At 50.0% G+C, this 16,570-nt stretch overlaps 1 protein-coding gene across 1 annotated transcript; it reads left to right on the top strand.

The window, feature by feature from the left end:
- Positions 1–1,694: 1,694 nt before the first annotated feature.
- On the top strand, positions 1,695–14,262 carry CILP (cartilage intermediate layer protein). Its single transcript, XM_056346760.1, has 9 exons — positions 1,695–2,829; positions 4,525–4,649; positions 5,861–5,944; positions 6,921–6,974; positions 8,392–8,577; positions 9,714–10,028; positions 10,133–10,241; positions 10,721–10,878; positions 11,506–14,262. The coding sequence occupies exons 2-9, from the start codon at positions 4,592–4,594 to the stop codon at positions 13,845–13,847; spliced, it is 3,306 nt and encodes a 1,101-aa protein (XP_056202735.1). The 5' UTR covers positions 1,695–2,829; positions 4,525–4,591; the 3' UTR covers positions 13,848–14,262.
- The last annotated feature ends 2,308 nt before the right edge of the window (positions 14,263–16,570 follow it).

Below are 16,570 nucleotides of genomic sequence, written 5' to 3'. Positions count from 1 at the left end.
TAAAAAACAACATTAGCCACCCCTGGAGCATGGCTGGAGAAGTGCTGGGAGCCAAGTGCTTAATGAAATCCCAGCTCCCAGCTCACCCTCCTAAACCACGCAAGCTTCCCCAAAGTGTTTGGGATGGAACAAAGTCATCAATCAGTTATTTTAACTCCCAGCTCCGTAAACAGAAGCAAGCCCAGAAACACGCAGCAGGGGAAAATAACCGTCAGCTCCCTTTGGTGGAGCGAAGAGGGTGCGGGGAGGGAGGACGGGGGCAGCTGGCGGGTAATGGAGCACGGCCTTGGTCCCAAAGGGCATTTCATGGGCCCACAGGGTATTCCGTGCACCCCACAGCCTGTAAATCTTATGTGCAGACCTGAGAGCAGCCCCACCATCCCTGCTGCCCTCCCGGCATCACCAGCTTTTGGTGACGGTGACTCTGCCAATGCCGTATTGGAAAGGGTGGGTGGGAGGCACAAATAGCCGGGATGAGCATCACTAGCTGATTTTCCTCTGGGTTTATTAGAGGGACACAAGAAGAACAACAGAGACAAGCACGAATGAGCATGGAGAGGGAGATGCTGTTGCACCATCCACTGTCACACTTCTCTGACACTGCCCCAGCCTCGGCACTGGTGGCCCAGGAAGCACTAAGCATGGCAGTGTTCACATAAATACATTACAACTTTGTAATTACGCATGGGTGATGAAACCTTGCAAAAAAAATCCATGCGAGTCAGGCAGGGTCCAAATGTTAATCTGGGAGGGGTTCTGAGGGGCTGATGCTTTGGTTGGGAAGCACCAGGTGAACCCACAGGTGATGGCCAGAAAGGTAAAAGCAGTTTGGTCTAGGATGCATCCTTCCCCATTGGCCACAGGTGCTACAGCCCTGCAGAGCAACCACCCCCAGCACAGAGCAGCACCCCGCTTGTCCCCTCTCCAGGCACTGTCCACCTCGGGTGGATGGAAAGTGGCGAGCATCTCCCAGAGCTGTGGTGCAGCTGGTGGTGTTCAGCGCTAAAAACATCTGGGGCTCTGCTCACACTGCTCCATCCGACATCAGCCACATGCCGGAGCTACAGCAAGGGATGGCCAAGCCAAGAGAGATTGCGCAACCGGACTTTTCTAGAGACTTGGTTTTTGCATGAACTCACATGTCCCAGACCCACTCCTGAAGCTGCACAAGTGTCTCCTGAGCCTGTCTTGTAGGAGCCATGCTGGAGAGGAGACACCCACACCAAGAAGCAGACACCTGTGCCAAGGAGGATGCAAAATTCCATGCAGAAACACCTGCAGCTGCCCCGGGCTAGAGCTAGCACTTTGTTTCCATAACCTAAAGAACGCTTTTTTCCTTTTGCAGAACAGTATGTTTCCTTACCCCGCAGTGCAGCCCCTGGAAATCAATGCCAGGTCGGGCCAAGCGGCTGGTTGGACCGGAGCCACCTGCTGAGGAATCGGTGCTGTGCTAGGGATGGGCTGGCTGTGGCGGGACATAGGTGCCATCCAAGGGAAGATGAATTCCTTGTTCTCAGTCTCGGCACCTTTCCCACATCTTGTCCTCATCACAGCGGGGAAACGCAGCTGAGCTCCATGTTTATCTCGCAGGTCTGGGGCCTCCAGCTCACCAGGCGCTACTTCCCCACCGGATAAACATTCTACCACTTTCTGGCACATTTCAGGTGTTTTTTCCTTTTTGCTTGTAAACACAAACAGGAGCCGGTGCAGTCCACTACCAATTATTTTTTATGTGACACCTTGATCTATGTTCCTCTTGCACCGCTCCCTCTGGCAGCTGGGCCGGCAAGGATTACTAAGAGGCAGCCTAGGACACCGCTGGCACACCCCGCACACCACTGGCTGCGCCAGCACCCATCCCCAGCCTTCAGGGATGCTCCCACCACGTAAAGCACACGCTTTCGCACCAGACCCCTGCAGCAAACCAGCAGCATGACCCCACAGCGCTGGGGCTGCGTGCGTGGGTGATACTCACTTGGACATGGCCACACGCTCTTTGCAATGCCCGGGATCCTTGAGCCAGGACCAGCTGCCATGAGTTAGATGGGAAAACATGATTGCAGAGGAAGGAAGGATCTGAGGGGGCTGAAGCCAGCCCAGGGCAGTGGGGAGCTCTCATTGGGGTCATTGCTAGGTCTCCCCATGGCTCAAGTGAGATGCAGTCACATTTATTTGCAAGGACGGTCCTGACTCTGCAGCTCTGTGCTACCCCAGGGTGTCCAAACCACCAATCCATCTGACTTTGTCCCACATCCTTGCATCCTCATTTGGTCCCTGCCAGAGCCAACGTGGGGGCAGAGGTGAGCAGGCAGCATGGGCAGGCAGCAGTGGGGAACGCCTGCAAGACATGGGAGGCCCATGGGCAGCACCGGCTGGGCACTGTGTGTGTCCCAGACCAGGCAAGAGCCAAAAAAGCATCCCCAAAACTCATTGCACCATGTACCTGGCTGCTGTATCTCCATCTTCAATGCTCAGTGGCATCTCTTTTGGATCCAGACCCAGGGTGAACCCCTAACACCGACAGTGCTGTGCCAGGCTGTGGTGCCCACACCGTACTCTGCCCCAGTGCCAACAGCACCCTGCCATGCCATGGCATCGCCGCCAGCCCCAGCAGTTGCTGTTTCGCTGAGGGTTTGTGTTTACCATCACCTTATTAAGGGATTATTCAGCCTGTGGTTTCCTTGCTCGTCCGATCTGTTTTTGCTCGGCAGCCGGTGGCTCGCTGCCATCCCCTAAGCTACACGCGGGGCTATATAAGCAACCTCACTGCCTTGGCTGCGGGGAGGCTCGCACACAGCCCAGCTCGGCAGCAGCGCAGGGAAGGTTTCGGTAAGCTGCAACTTTCTCTCTTCTTCCCAACTGGCTGCAAATCCCTTAACCCACAGCTGACAAACCCTCGCCTTGTCCCTAGACCGCAGCTCAGCTGGGGGCTCTGAGGCAAGAGGGCAAGACTCTTAATTGGGGGTTTTATGGCTTTTGTAGGTAAGAGAAAAAAAAAACCAAACCCAACCCCGCTAAGTTTTTCTCCTTCATCGCAGCTAGCGGTTAGGCAATTTTGTTATGTTATTAAGGCAGCATAATTAAGCGTGGCTGTGATTGAGGGTGAGGTGGAAATTAATTGATGAGCAGATGAAGGCACAGAGGCTGTGGGCTGGAAAACATCAATGGGGACACAGTTCCTGGTGTTCTACTTCTCCCTTCCACAGCCCAGCTAATGGATTTGGGGCAGGGTTATGGGGACAGCTGGAGCGGGGGCTTCGAGGGGGGGATGGTGCCTTGCTCACGCAGGGCTGTTTGATCTCCCGCGGCTCTGTCCCACGCCAGAGAGGGGACACAGGCAATGCGAGCGCTCCCTGCTGCCAGGATCCAGCTGCTTGAACCCCCCCTTTCTTAGCATCGTGTGTCCCGGGGACGGGACAGTATCCTGTCCCAAACCCAGCACTGAACAAGTCACAGCCAGTTCCCAAAATAGCTGTCCAGTGGGAAACAGGCTTTCAGCCTGGATTAATTTTTCCTGGTTATTGTCTGGCCGCGAGTTCACGACCGCGCCGTAAGCCCACAAACCACCGCTCATGTGTTGCTTGTTATTTTTGCTTGACTGGGATTTGCTGAGCCATAATCAAAGTATTTCCTAGTCCCACATTCCCCAGCCTTGGATGGTTAATACCGCTTACAAATAACAGGGTGTTCTCACTGCCGGCTGCTCTTTGTCAGCCTCATTTTATGGGTAAACTGAGGCACTGAAAGGCTGAGCCAACATTTCCCCCCCCCCCAAGTTCATTAATTTTAAGTGCATAAAATAAAGCACCTGGAATTCCAGCTGGTGTCGCTCAGGATAACACCAGCTCCATGGGTACCTTTAGAAACTAAATACCCAAATGCTTGATGCCATTGGGCTAAGGGACTCAACCCAAAATCTGAAGTCGCTGAGCTGAGGAAGAGCAACACAAAGCCTCAGTCCCTCATCTCTGCGTGCAGAAAAAGGAAAACATTTAGCTTCTTGCTCGCATTTGCAGCAAAGGCTTGGCTTGTGGATGGGGTTTTCTGCTTTTGGAGGTGCCCAGGAGCCTTCCCCTTCCCCACGCTCCTGGGATGTTCTAGGATAAGATGCCATCCTTGAACTAAGCCCAGTTTGCAGGTGGGGGGTGGAGGCGTGGAGATGTCCCTGCTCATGTGGGGGGCAGAGGGGGGTGCTGGGGGGCCCATGGAGCCGCCTGGGCTGTGAGAGCATCCCTGCAGAAGTATTTAAGCTGTTAAAAGGCACTTTCAGGAGATGCGATCACAAAGCAGCACTCTGCAGAATAGATTTAGTCTCAGATATGACGACAAGAAGCAGAGGGGATGGGAGCACAGACATGGAGCCCCTGCTGCTCCCCCCTCAGGGGCTAAGTGGGGGCTTTCTGCGGGGAGTGAGGGGGCAGGGGGTACAAGCAGCCCCACGGCGTGTTTTGGACTGGTTCAACATGGGAGAAGCTTTCTGAAAGCAGCAAGACCCCGGGTAAGCCTCGACATGGGTCTCTGCAGGTCTGGAGAACGTGTGGGACAGCTGCGGATACTCCAGAAAGCCCCTGGTCACCCTCTGGAGACAACGATGGTCACTGCAAAAGGATGGATCATCCTCCTCCTCCTGGGGGCAACATCTGTTTTAGGTGAAAGTTAAATGTTTCTATTCCCATCACGGTGCTGTCCTCTACCCGCAAGCCCGCCAGTGTGAAGGCATGTCTGTCGGCGGCCGCTGAGCCAGCAGACATCGATGGCTGGGCACTGCTCTGGGTCAGCGTGGCATTTGCCCGGCTGGCACCCATCCTGTCCCCGGAGCAAGGGCAAAGCCTGTCTGTGAGTCAGCCAGGCTCTGGCTGACAAGGAATGAGCCACCCTGCCCATCGGCTGTGCTGGCACCATCCCTGCCTGCCACCCCTGAGACCCCCTGGCGTCCAGCCTGCACCCCAGCTCCCATCCCAGCTCCCCTCTGCTCCGAGCACACCCACCCTAGCCAGTGCCTTATCCATCGCCCAAGTGCAAAACCATCCCAGCCTCTGAGCTGAGCCCTCGGGAAGCAGCAGCAACATGGCTCTTCTCCAGGACAAGATGCTTGGGAGCAGCAGGGTCTGCCCACTGCTGCTCTGGTGGGTCACGCACACCAAAGTGCCGAGCGATAAGCAGCCTGCCCCTTTGCTCCGGCAGGTCTCACAGAGAAAACATGTTCACAGACTCTTTGGATTTGTTTTCCAAGGCTATAGAGGAATTTTGCCCTGAAGTGCTCTGGCCAGACGCCCAGGGATAAGAACAGGGAGAGTCAGTTTGTCCCTGAGGAGGTGCCCAGAAGCCCTGCTGAGCCCCTGGGAGCTCAGCACAGGTGAGAGCTGGTGCTGGGCAGCATCAGGCTTAGCTCCCCAGTTTAAATGGGACTGGTTCCAGCAAGCACCCCAGGAATCAGCCACGACCACTAGCTGCCCTTGGGCACGCAGGCAGCAAGCGAGTGCAGAAATCAGTCCATGTCCCATAGTGACAACCAACTTCACCCACCTTGGGTTAATTTCTCCCCGTGCAGGGAGAGATGGGATATATTTTATATCTCCAGCTATAGAAACACTATTTGATCTGAGCTGCTCCAACACAGAAAGCACAAAGAAGTTTTTCTTGGGTGACAACGGAAATGGCAAATCTGCATCATACCTGAGCCACAGTGATACTGTGGGATATCTCCATCACTCCCTTTGTTTGGCATCTCCAGCACTGCAGCCCACAGGAGCCCTAACTGGCAGCTCTCCCAAAGGAAAATCTGAAAAAGTGAGCCTAAGGATGCCCAATCCCTTGAATCTAATTAATCTAATTTAATCTCCAATTTATTGACCCTTAGGTCAAAGGCTTCTGAAACCAGCCCTTGCCAGGATCCAGATAGGACAGAAAACCTTCAGCCCGCTGGTAATGCTCAGCTTGGAGAGTAAGTTATTTCCCAGCTTGAGTGGCTTTCCCTTGCTGGGACAAGGGGTGTTTGCATGTGTATTATTTTTTTCAGTCTTAATTGACAACCAAACAATATTATTTGAGTAGATGAGGACATTCAGGCAATGGAATAAATGTTAATCATTCACAACCTCCTGTAGGGTTTTGGCTATTGCTGACACATGCTGTTGGCTCCTCTCCTGGAAAAGTGAAGGTCAAGTGTGTGACCACAGCCCCAACTCCCACCAGAGGCACGCACGGGCTGGGAGGGTGAGGAGAGCCCAGGGATGGGCAAGCACATGCTCCGACCTGCCTTTCACCTGCCCAGCCTGCCCTCATACCCGGGACAGTTTGCAACACCATTGCTTTAAAATTAAAGCTCACGGGGTGTTCATTACCTGTAGAACTCACTCTGCTCGTTAACCGCCGGGAGAAACGTCGGCCCCTCAAGCTTTACTGCCCAGGGCTCAGGATTTAAATTCCAGTAGGCACTGAAAGGGATGGAGGTGCCGATGCCATAACCAAGGGATTAGGGGATTTTCCCAGCCTTCCATCCTGCTCCCAGCAGCTCTCTTAGCCGCTGTGGAGGATCAAAGCACCGAAAACACACTCAGAGAGAAGTCCCCTCCACCTGCTGACAGGTATTTTTAGGAAAACTACCAGGAAAATTGTTTTCCCCTCAAAGTGATGGTACAAGGCAGTGATACTGAGGCTGGGGCTCATAGAACAGGGCTGACTCCTACTACTCTAGAAAGCAAAATCTCGAGGTTTTGACCAGTGCAACTGGAAAATAAAGCATCTGCCCTTCACAGCAGTGAGCTATAAAACTGTTTTTGCCTGTAGGAGAGGGTGTGCCAGACCTGGTGGGGTTGAACAGCTGGGCTTGCTGGAGCCAGGCCACCGGGAGGGGATGGTGCTCAGCCAGGGAGAAGGCAAACCCTGCCCAAACCATCCCGCGCGTTCTCTGCCCGCAGGTACGAGGAGCAGCTCTCGCCGGCGAGACCCGATCTTCACCTACGCCAGACGCAGTACGTTCCTGCCGCTGGTGCTGCGGGGTAGCCCTGTCCCTCCCCACATTCCTGACAGCACTCAACCCCTCAGCTTATCCCTCATCCTCTGCTTTCTGATTTTTCTGCTGTCAAGGTGCTACCCAGAGCCATATAATGCTATTTTCCTCCACAGGACTCTCCTTCTCCTTTCTTATCATCACTGCAGATTAAAGCAGCCGATCCCAAACAAGGTTACGATCTTACCGAGACCCCACTTTAATCTGCTGCATGTTAAATTTTTGCTTGGGGCAAGTACAGACAGGTATTTATCCATGCACCACCTGGGAGGGGACCACATCCCCAAGCTCACCTCCTCCTGCATCCCCCAAATTGCTAAACCAGGTCTATGGATGTGCCACTTGGGATGCAGATTAAAACAGATTAAAAACTCACCCATTAAGCCAAGAGCTCACTCCAAACCAGACATGACGCACCCGTGGCTGCTCTCATTTAAATTGTGTTTTCCAGCCACCTGCTTTTGTAAGCCAGGGGTTGGTTTTCGCCCATCACTATTGGATCAGTCCAGCTGCGTGCCTGTCTGCCTTTCTAGGAAAAAACACAACCTGGTTTATTACAAATTGGGTGGAAGAGTACGTGTGGGAGATGACACAGCACACGTCTCCAAGAAACCTCATTTTTGGCAATTTTAGTCACAAGTGCATCCTCATAAACATTATTAGAATGTTGTCATTTAAAAACAAACCCAAACCACAGGCTTCGAGTGGCTGTCATCCATCCAAAGCAGCTTAAAACAATAGTATCTAGTAGCCCAGTTAAAGAAATTCCTTTAAAAATCTAATCCAATATTAAACTCTCGTGTGTTTTACAAATCAGCAGGCCCCTAACATGCTCAGCCTGCTTGGTAGCGTCTTAGGCTTCTGTTTTACACACAGTAAAACTGGTGCTCATGATAGGACACATGCTCCCCCTATAAAGAACATATGTTGAAGTATGGTTAAAGACAGTCAACACAATCATGCCAACAACTTTACCCTTTTCTTTTGGTGTTGGTTTTTTTTTTTCAGTTTAACAACATTTGAAACACAGGCAAGCATTGCCCCTCAGACAGCATTTAAATGACAATGTGTGTTTGATTTCCCTTAAGCCACTGTTATTCAACACTAAGCAAGAGCTGCATGCACTTTGCTCCTCTCAGGTTTATCTTAATCATCCTGAATTTGGTAGCCTGCGGAGAATGAAGTCAGAAGCCTTCACATACCTTCTTGTGCTTTATTTTCCAGCTCCCTAAGCACTGAGTTTGCTTAATCCATGGGGTGCGTAACACCCAAACGCGTAGTCTGAGCTATACAGAAGTTGCTAAGAAAACAACTGCCTGTTTTCAGGCAGCTGTATGTGTAATGTGCGTCTCATTAACACACCACTGATGTTATTCAAGGTCCACCGGTGCAAGATTCAAAAAGGTTTTTGTCTCCATGGTCGAAATGGAGCGAGTGTTCAGCAAAGTGTGGCCAAACCGGTGTGCAGAAGCGTACCAGATCCTGCCTAGCTGAGCGCGTCTGGGGTGTGCACTGTAATGAAGCAACTGAGGAGGGACGGCTCTGCATTGGACATGTTTGCTCAGGTGCTCCTATAACTTCACTTATGGGCGGGGAATAATGTCCTACCTCACCACTGCATAGGTGTTATACCCCCTTCGTGATCATTTTACCATCTTTCTCTCCCTTGCCAGAATTTTGTGATGCCTGTGCCTTTCCCAGCAGGGCTGTGAAGTACTGAGGGAGCAGAGCGTGGGGAGTTTATAGCCAAACAGCAAGATAAGAGGGGTGTCCAGATATGGGGGATCATCAGGGACCCATAAAGATCCTGGTGATACAAGAAAAATCTCATTAGTCTTGTTATCACAGCAGCTCTCAAAGTGGAAGCAGCAAGTGCAGGCAGCTGTCTCCATGCAATCTGCTGGAAGGAGAAGAGTTGGGAATATTGAATTGCCACTGCCCCTGATGAAGGGGCTTGTTACTGATTGTATTATTCTTATAATCCCCTTTTAAACAAATAATTCTGAAAAGAGTTGATGTTTTCCCCAGGAACGCTGTTTCAGGTTTTCCCTGATTTCTTCCAGTTATTTCCAGCTTTAAAGAAATTATCAGAGAGCTGCTGTACCGGGATACTCTGTGATTGTAAAAGGAATGACCTGATTAATCCTGTTATTTAGGATTAATTGCTATAGGTAATGAACATGTTTCAGAGTCACTGTTTGGGAGACCATTTGTTAAACCCATCGAGTAGTGCTCATTTTGCAATTAGCCTGTGTCCTGCCCAAGCCAGGATACCATTGAATAAGGGAGACAGTTTTTAAGATATGCCAAAGTCATGACTTTGGGGCGTGAGTTGGTAATAGAAACCTACAAAGTTTAAGGCATTTGGATTTGTGATTTTGCCAGGGTTGAGCTAAGAGCTTACATGCTGATCTGGATTCAAATTTCCCCAAAATTCAGCCCTTTGGGGAAGGTAAATAACAGTTCCTAGCTGTAATTATATCCACGTGGCTGCTTTCTACTAATTGTCAGGTTCAAAATTACATCGTCTCTGTGTTTCTAATGCACAGCTGTTGATAATCAGTAAAAATATGTTTTGGATACAATTTATTCCTTATGCAGTATCTGCCTTATTGCATCTAAATTAAAAGCAGACATGAGACTGTGCCATGAGTGTTAAGGGACTTGGGGCTGCTTTCTGACATGCCTGCCTCTCCTCCAGCGTGCAACATCACCTGCCTCATGGGCCGTGTCAATGCCGACTGTGATGCCTGCATGTGTGAGGATGCAACCCTGCATGGGAAGGTCTCTCTTGAGGATGGGTCACCTGCTGCAGATGCCCGAGTCTACCTGCAAGCCAAGAAACTCAAGCTGTTGACAATGGCTGATAACAGGGGCATGTTTAGGATCCCAGGGGTTTGTCCCGATGGCAAAACCACCCTGAAAATAAAGAAAGCCAAATATGCAACAGCAACTGTCACTGTGCCTGAGAGCAACAGAAGAAACCTGGCGATCCAAGTGCAGCTGCAACGATCAGGTAGCCCCAAAAAGGGGAGGAATGTAAAGGCTTTACAAAGTAACCAGAAATAAACCATGATTTTAGGAGAGTAAGAGTAACAAGGCCTTTTCCTTCTCCCACAGGCAAACCCTACATTTTCAGGAGCCCCGAGGACAAAGCCAGAAGAGTGGGACAGAGTGTGTCACTCTGCTGTGATGCCTCCGGGACCCCGGTCCCTGACCGCTACCTCTGGTAAGGAACTCAAGTCTGATCAGGCAGAAGCATCAGCTGTCCCACAGATTCAATTTTTATCTCCTTACCATCTCCATAAAGGTGGGAGATTTTTAGCTATAAAACAGCTAAATATGCCGAGAACAGATTGCTGCAAATTATGGTTTCCTCGAGATGTGCCGAGCTGGCATTTCTCACAGGTGCGGTAACATCACCTGCCAAGGAATTTACTGGAAAAACATACAAATAAGAGCGTGACAAACCTCAGCAGTCACAACTAGCAGCTCTGCCTGCCTGCCAGCTGCCCAGCAGCCACATCTCAGTACTTCCAGGGGAAGAGGAATAATTTGTAGGTGATGCTACACAGGCAGACTACAAATGGGGAAACTGAGGCAAGAGGTCTGGCACAATCCACACAGCCGGGTGCAGGATCAGACCATTGCTCTGCTCCAGCCAGGCGGTCAGCTCTGTCCGCTTAACTGCCTGCCTGTTCCTGGCAGGTACCACAACGGCTCACTGTTGGATCCTTCTTTATACAAATACAAAAACAACCTGATTCTGAAGAACCTGAACAGAGACCAGTCAGGAGAGTATTTCTGCAAGGCCAGCAGCGCCGGGGGGTCAGCGAAGTCCCAACCCGCCAAGCTTGCTGTTATAGGTAAGAAAACGTGCACGATGCTCTCCGAGTGGCTGGGGAGGTGGCAGTGTGCAGAAAACAGAAATTGTGATACATATGGGAAGTCACAGGAAAAAGTATTTGGGGTTGATTTCATGCATCCGTTAGCATCTATGAGTTAGCAGAGCTGCTTTTGAACCAGATGCTCTCTACAAGCTCTGGACTGCAGGTGACTTGCCAAGCTCAATCTGCTGGTTTCAGCAGATTTCTCCCTGTACTTGCTGCCTGACGTGAATATTTCTGTTTGTATAGCTGGGGTTTTTTTAAACCTTGGGACAAATTTTAGTCTATCCATAGCCAAAAAGCCAGGCAGCTGCAGAACATCTAGCTGAGGGTGGGTTGGATGGCAGTGGTGGGTAAGCAGGAGCTGGGATGCTCCTGCAAACAGCACTGCTCTTCATCAGGTACCTCAAGTTCAACCTGAGCACCTGCCTCACCGAAATGGAGGCTGGATTAATTCAGCCAACCCAAATCCTGCAAAACATCTGGTTTATGGCTACAAAACCCTCACTGTTATTGGAAGCAATGTTTAGCTCTCAGGGTTTCAGACCACATAGCGATGACTGTACAATTATTTCATGCTGCTCATTAAGAAATCCTACTCAACAGGAAGACAAGAGGCAGCCTGCAACTCCCAACCCCAAAGCCACCCCATCCGACTTCCTCACGACTGCTTCCAAAAAGCAACAAACTCTTTCTACTACGACGTGGGCAAGTGCCCAGCAAAGACCTGCGCTGGGAAGCTGGATAAAGGACTTCGATGTAAGGACAATGTTGCCTACTGCTGTGGGGTGTCCAAGATGGAAACCAGAGACATCTCCTGCAACGGGTACACGCTCCCCACTAAAGTCGTCGTAGAATGTGGCTGCAAGAAATGCACTGAGACCAAAATAATGGTTCGAGGCAGAGCCACAGCAGCAGATAATGGTGAACCCCTGAGGTTTGGCCACATCTACTTGGGGAACAAGAGAGTGAGTATGACTGGATACAAGGGAACCTTCTCTATCCATGTCCCAGCAGACACAGAAAGACTAGTTTTAACTTTTGTCGATCGGCTGCAGAAGTTTGTGAACACAACAAAAGTTCTGCCTTTCAAGGAAAACGGAGGCGCTGTGTTTCATGAGATCAAGCTACTAAGAAAGCAAGCCCCTGTTACGCTGGAATCCACTGAAACCAACGTGATTTCTTTGGGAGAAATGGAAGAAGAGGATCCAATTGCTGAATTAGAAATTCCTTCCAATGCATTTTATAGGAAAAATGGAGAAGCCTACAGAGGCAAAGTGAAAGCCAGTGTGACATTTCTGGACCCAAGAAAAGTCTCAATGGCTGCTGTGACACAAAGTGACCTGAACTTTGTAGATGAGGAAGGGGACATATTTCCACTCCGCACATACGGCATGTTTTCCGTGGACTTCACTGATGAACAGGGCACAGAGTCTCTTAATGCCGAACAGGTGAAGGTTCATTTGGATGCTGCTCAGGTCAAGATGCCAGAGCACCTGCAAGAGATGAAACTTTGGTCCCTGAACCCAGAGACAGGATTATGGGAGGAAGAAGGGGACTTCAACCTTGAAAAAAGCAGACGGCGCAAAAGGGAAGAGAGAACTTTTTTGGTTGGGAATATGGAGATTAAAGAAAGGCGGCTTTTTAACCTGGACGTCCCAGAGAGCAGACGGTGCTACGTCAAAGTTCGAGCCTACAGAAGCGAGAGATTTCTGCAAAGCGAGCAGATCCAAGGGGTTGTGATTTCCATTATAAACACAGAGCCAGAACCAGGGTTCTCCTCCAACCCCAGAGCATGGGGCCGTTTCGACAGTGTGGTCACTGGTCCAAACGGCGCCTGCGTGCCTGCCTTCTGCGATGAGCAAAACCCCAGGGCCTACGCAGCTTATATCTTGGCAAGCCTGGGGGGTGAAGAGCTCGAAGCTGTGTCCTCTGCTCCCAAACTCAACCCTAACGCTGTTGGGGTCCCACAGCCATATCTCAACAAGCTCAACTACAGGAGAACAGACCACGAGGACCCCAAAACTAAGAAAACTGCATTCAGCATTAACATGGCCAAGCCAAGCCCTAACTCCCCAGAAGAAAACAATGGCCCTATTTATGCCTATGAAAACCTTAGAGAATGCGAGGAAGCCCCACACAGCGCTGCTCACTTCAGGTTTTACAGGATAGAGGGAGACCGGTATGACTATAATACTGTTCCCTTCAGTGAAGATGACCTCATGAGCTGGACTGATGACTACCTGGCATGGTGGCCCAAGCCCATGGAATTTAGGGCCTGCTACATTAAAGTAAAAATAAACGGACCCCAAGAGGTGAATATAAGATCTCGTAACATGGGTGGGACACACCCGCGTACCATTGGCAAGCTCTACGGCATCAGGGACGTCCGCAGCATTCGTGACCCTGGGCAGCCAGATGTGTCAGCAGCCTGCCTGGAGTTCAAGTGCAGCGGCATGCTCTTTGACCAAGACCGTGTGGATCGCACACTTGTGAAAGTGGTCCCACAAGGCAGCTGCCGCCGAGACAGCGTCAACAGCATGCTTCACGAGTACCTGGTGAACCACCTCCCCATGGCTACGAACAACGACTCCAGCGAGTACACAATGCTGGCTCCTCTCGACCCACTGGGACACAACTACGGCATCTACACTGTCACCGACCAAGACCCAAGGATTGCCAAGGAAATTGCCCTGGGCAGGTGTTTTGACGGCACATCTGATGGCACCTCCAGAACCATGAAAAGCAACATCGGCGTTGGATTGACTTTCACCTGTTCAGAGAGGAGTGCAGCAGAGCAAAGCATCTTCCAGTCTCAGAGGAACTCAGGCCAGCAGTCCATACTGGTTCTGCCAGGGGAGAGCCCTGCGTACCGAAGGCAGCCGGCAAGCCGCCGAACCACCCAAGGCAGGATCCCAACAAGAGGTCAACGTTCTCCCACATACTAGAGCTGTATAGAAGTCTCAGTAAAGTCAATCACACTCGATTAAATGTAATTTGAAAGTAACACCTACCAGCCAATAACCTAACTCAAAGCCAGTAGGTGTCATTATTTTTGAGACATAATTAAGGTGCCTTTTTTTTTTTTCTCCCCCCAGCAGAAAGGAAAGACATAATGCAAAAATTGGGGGCCAGTAGCATAGGGAGTTCATGTCTTATTAAATGCATCCATAAAAAAAAAAATCTTCTTTCTGCCTGACATTAAACAGCTTCACATGATAGCCTAAAGGGAAGACTAAACACATGATTCAATTAAGTCATGTACATAAACCATTCTTCTGTTCTGCATCTGCAGACTTTGCCAGCCCAAGTACCTGTACAGTAGTAACATGAAAAGAAATAAACCTATTTCTTCATATGGAATTCAACTGCAAGGTTTTGTACTTGAAATGTAAGTATTTTATTTATTTCTAGCTTGGTTTAGAATGACTGTATTCAAGCTAAACTACCGGCAGCTGCATTTCTAAGAACTCACATGCTCAATAGGACAGAGAAGCCATGTGGATTTGTAGGCTTCACGTGGATAAAACTACAGTCTTCTCTTGCTTCTTGCATTATTTGACAAGAAAATCCATGCTCTATGATAGGGTAGGTCAATTTAAAAAGTAATTTTGTAACTTTGACAATGCTGCATTGCTTTTTTGTTTGAAATGCCCAAGTAAATAAACCACATGTAGAGCTGGCCAAAGAACAATCTGCAAAATTCCACCTTTCTGTTCATAAACAGGTCACAGCTTTATCAATCTTGGGTATGGGTGAGGGGTTTGGCAGGTAGCTGGTGCTTCCCCAGGCCCAGGGCTTGGCCATGGTATGCTGCAGTCAGGGAATCTGTCCCCACCTTGAGATGTGGAGAGTCAGCAACAGCGCTGGGAGAAGCAGAGCAGCAGGTCTGGGCAAGGAATGAACTAAGGAGGCAGCAGCAGGGCTCCCAGAGTGGAAGAAGATGGGCAGGAAAAAAGGGCTGGGAACATGTGCTTTAAGAATGATAGGAAACCAGGCAACGCAGAGCCCTGCAGACAGGGAGAAGATAGGTTTCCCATCACATTCAGCAACAACGAGCAGGACACTACTGGGCAAGCAGGTGCTCTTAGCTGAAGGTACATACGGCCACCAAAGGGGTCAAACAGACAGTGATCCATCCCCAAGCGAAATACTAAGTTGCCCTATCAAACCCCCACTACTTCTACAGTGGAATCATGGGCCTCACCAGCACAGAAGACATCCTGTGTTTACACTGAAACACTGGCAATAAATTTTCAGGGTGCAGGCAAGTCAGTAAGCCTCCAACACTGAAATTTCCATCAAAAGAGATCACAAAAAGTTGGGCAGTGCTACTTGATGAAAACTGGAATTGAAACACGTGCTCAAGCATGGATTTCCCTCTCCTATCCAATCCACTCCGATGGGTATGAAGCCAATTCTAGCTCTATGCTGTCTTACCTACAGCCCATCAAGGGCAGGGGGAATCTTTCAACAGCATTTCACAAGCTTCAGAACAGGTTTCTCAGGTCTGACACAGAGCATCCCAGGCGTTAAATGCAGAGCTGTGCAGGACTGAGTGCCTATGCAGCCTGAACTATGCTTAAAAAAAAAAAGAGAAAAACCCCACCTTAATAATCCATGTTTTTATGCAAAATGACAGTTATCAAAGAGAAGCAGAAAAGGAAGAGCTGTGGAATACCCTGGCACATCCTCTTCATACCAATGAATTTAGACTCTGTGTTTTCTTTTGTGTTTAGTCTGCTGCAAGGGCTTGGCGCGAGCTGGGGCCAAGGCAGCCAGTGGGGAGCATTAGCTTGGACCTTCCCACAGAGCTCTTGGCTTGTGCTGCAGACTCACAGAGAAATGTCTCTTCCCTCTGCTCCCCTCCCCCTCTGCAGACAGAGAGCCAAATCCTGAACTTAGTTTTATCACTTTGAGGGTGAAGTAACACAAATGACTTCTACAGACCAACCCAGGAGATACATGGATGAAAGCAAGCTCAGGATCTGATCCCTGTGCTGCATGTGGGCTCGCCAAACACAAGGAAGAGCACTATGCTCTGCTTTGGCGAGAAATGTCTGTTTAACAGCAATGAAATGGGTGCAGCCCTACAGCCTGAAACAGCAAGATGCTCTCCAAGTTTCCCCAAACTGTCCCCCACTGCAGCTTAACTCCGACTTGGAGGAACAAACTAATCTCTGCACGCACCGAGTCCCTGAGCTCTCAGAGGAGGCTGCTGGCAGACTACATTGGATACAGAGCAAGACAGAGAGGTTTCAATCATGGGTGCTTAATCACTATCAACAGAAAACAACCTTGGCCCAACAACCACCACTCACTTCTTCTCACTGCTAACACTTCCTCATTACTGATGAGCCACCATGCCAAATACATTAAGGAAGTTTAAAGAGGAGAAAAGCTACAGCAGGCCCTGGCATCCACCACTCAAAGTGTTCTGTTATAGTTCAATGTCAGTTCTGACTTCTCCAGCTTGCATCTATGGTCAGTGTATGGCAATGTCCTTTCTGCAACCTGAAACCTAACCCACACTCCCACATATTAGAGAGCATCAGCTGGAGGAATGCAGGAAGGCTTCGACTCAGCTCCTCCCTTAGCCTTTGGACCACCAACCTTGAGAAGCAGGCTGAAGTGGGAGACCTGGCTCCTAAACATCATCAGGTTTGCAGCT

The sequence above is a fragment of the Falco biarmicus genome, chromosome 7 (genome assembly GCF_023638135.1).
Source record: "Falco biarmicus isolate bFalBia1 chromosome 7, bFalBia1.pri, whole genome shotgun sequence".
In the NCBI taxonomy this organism is placed as follows: domain Eukaryota; kingdom Metazoa; phylum Chordata; class Aves; order Falconiformes; family Falconidae; genus Falco; species Falco biarmicus.
The sequence above is the reverse complement of the archived record's forward strand: the minus strand, read 5'-3'. Positions and strand labels throughout refer to the sequence as shown.

Bases quoted from the DNA above. Each gene is read 5' to 3' on its own strand.
- CILP (XM_056346760.1), top strand. From the start codon at position 4,592: ATGGTCACTGCAAAAGGATGGATCATCCTCCTCCTCCTGGGGGCAACA. The intron at 5,945-6,920 runs GTAAGTTATTTC...CTCTGCCCGCAG, and splicing joins GGTAATGCTCAGCTTGGAGA to GTACGAGGAGCAGCTCTCGC. The intron at 10,029-10,132 runs GTAGCCCCAAAA...CTTCTCCCACAG, and splicing joins AGTGCAGCTGCAACGATCAG to GCAAACCCTACATTTTCAGG.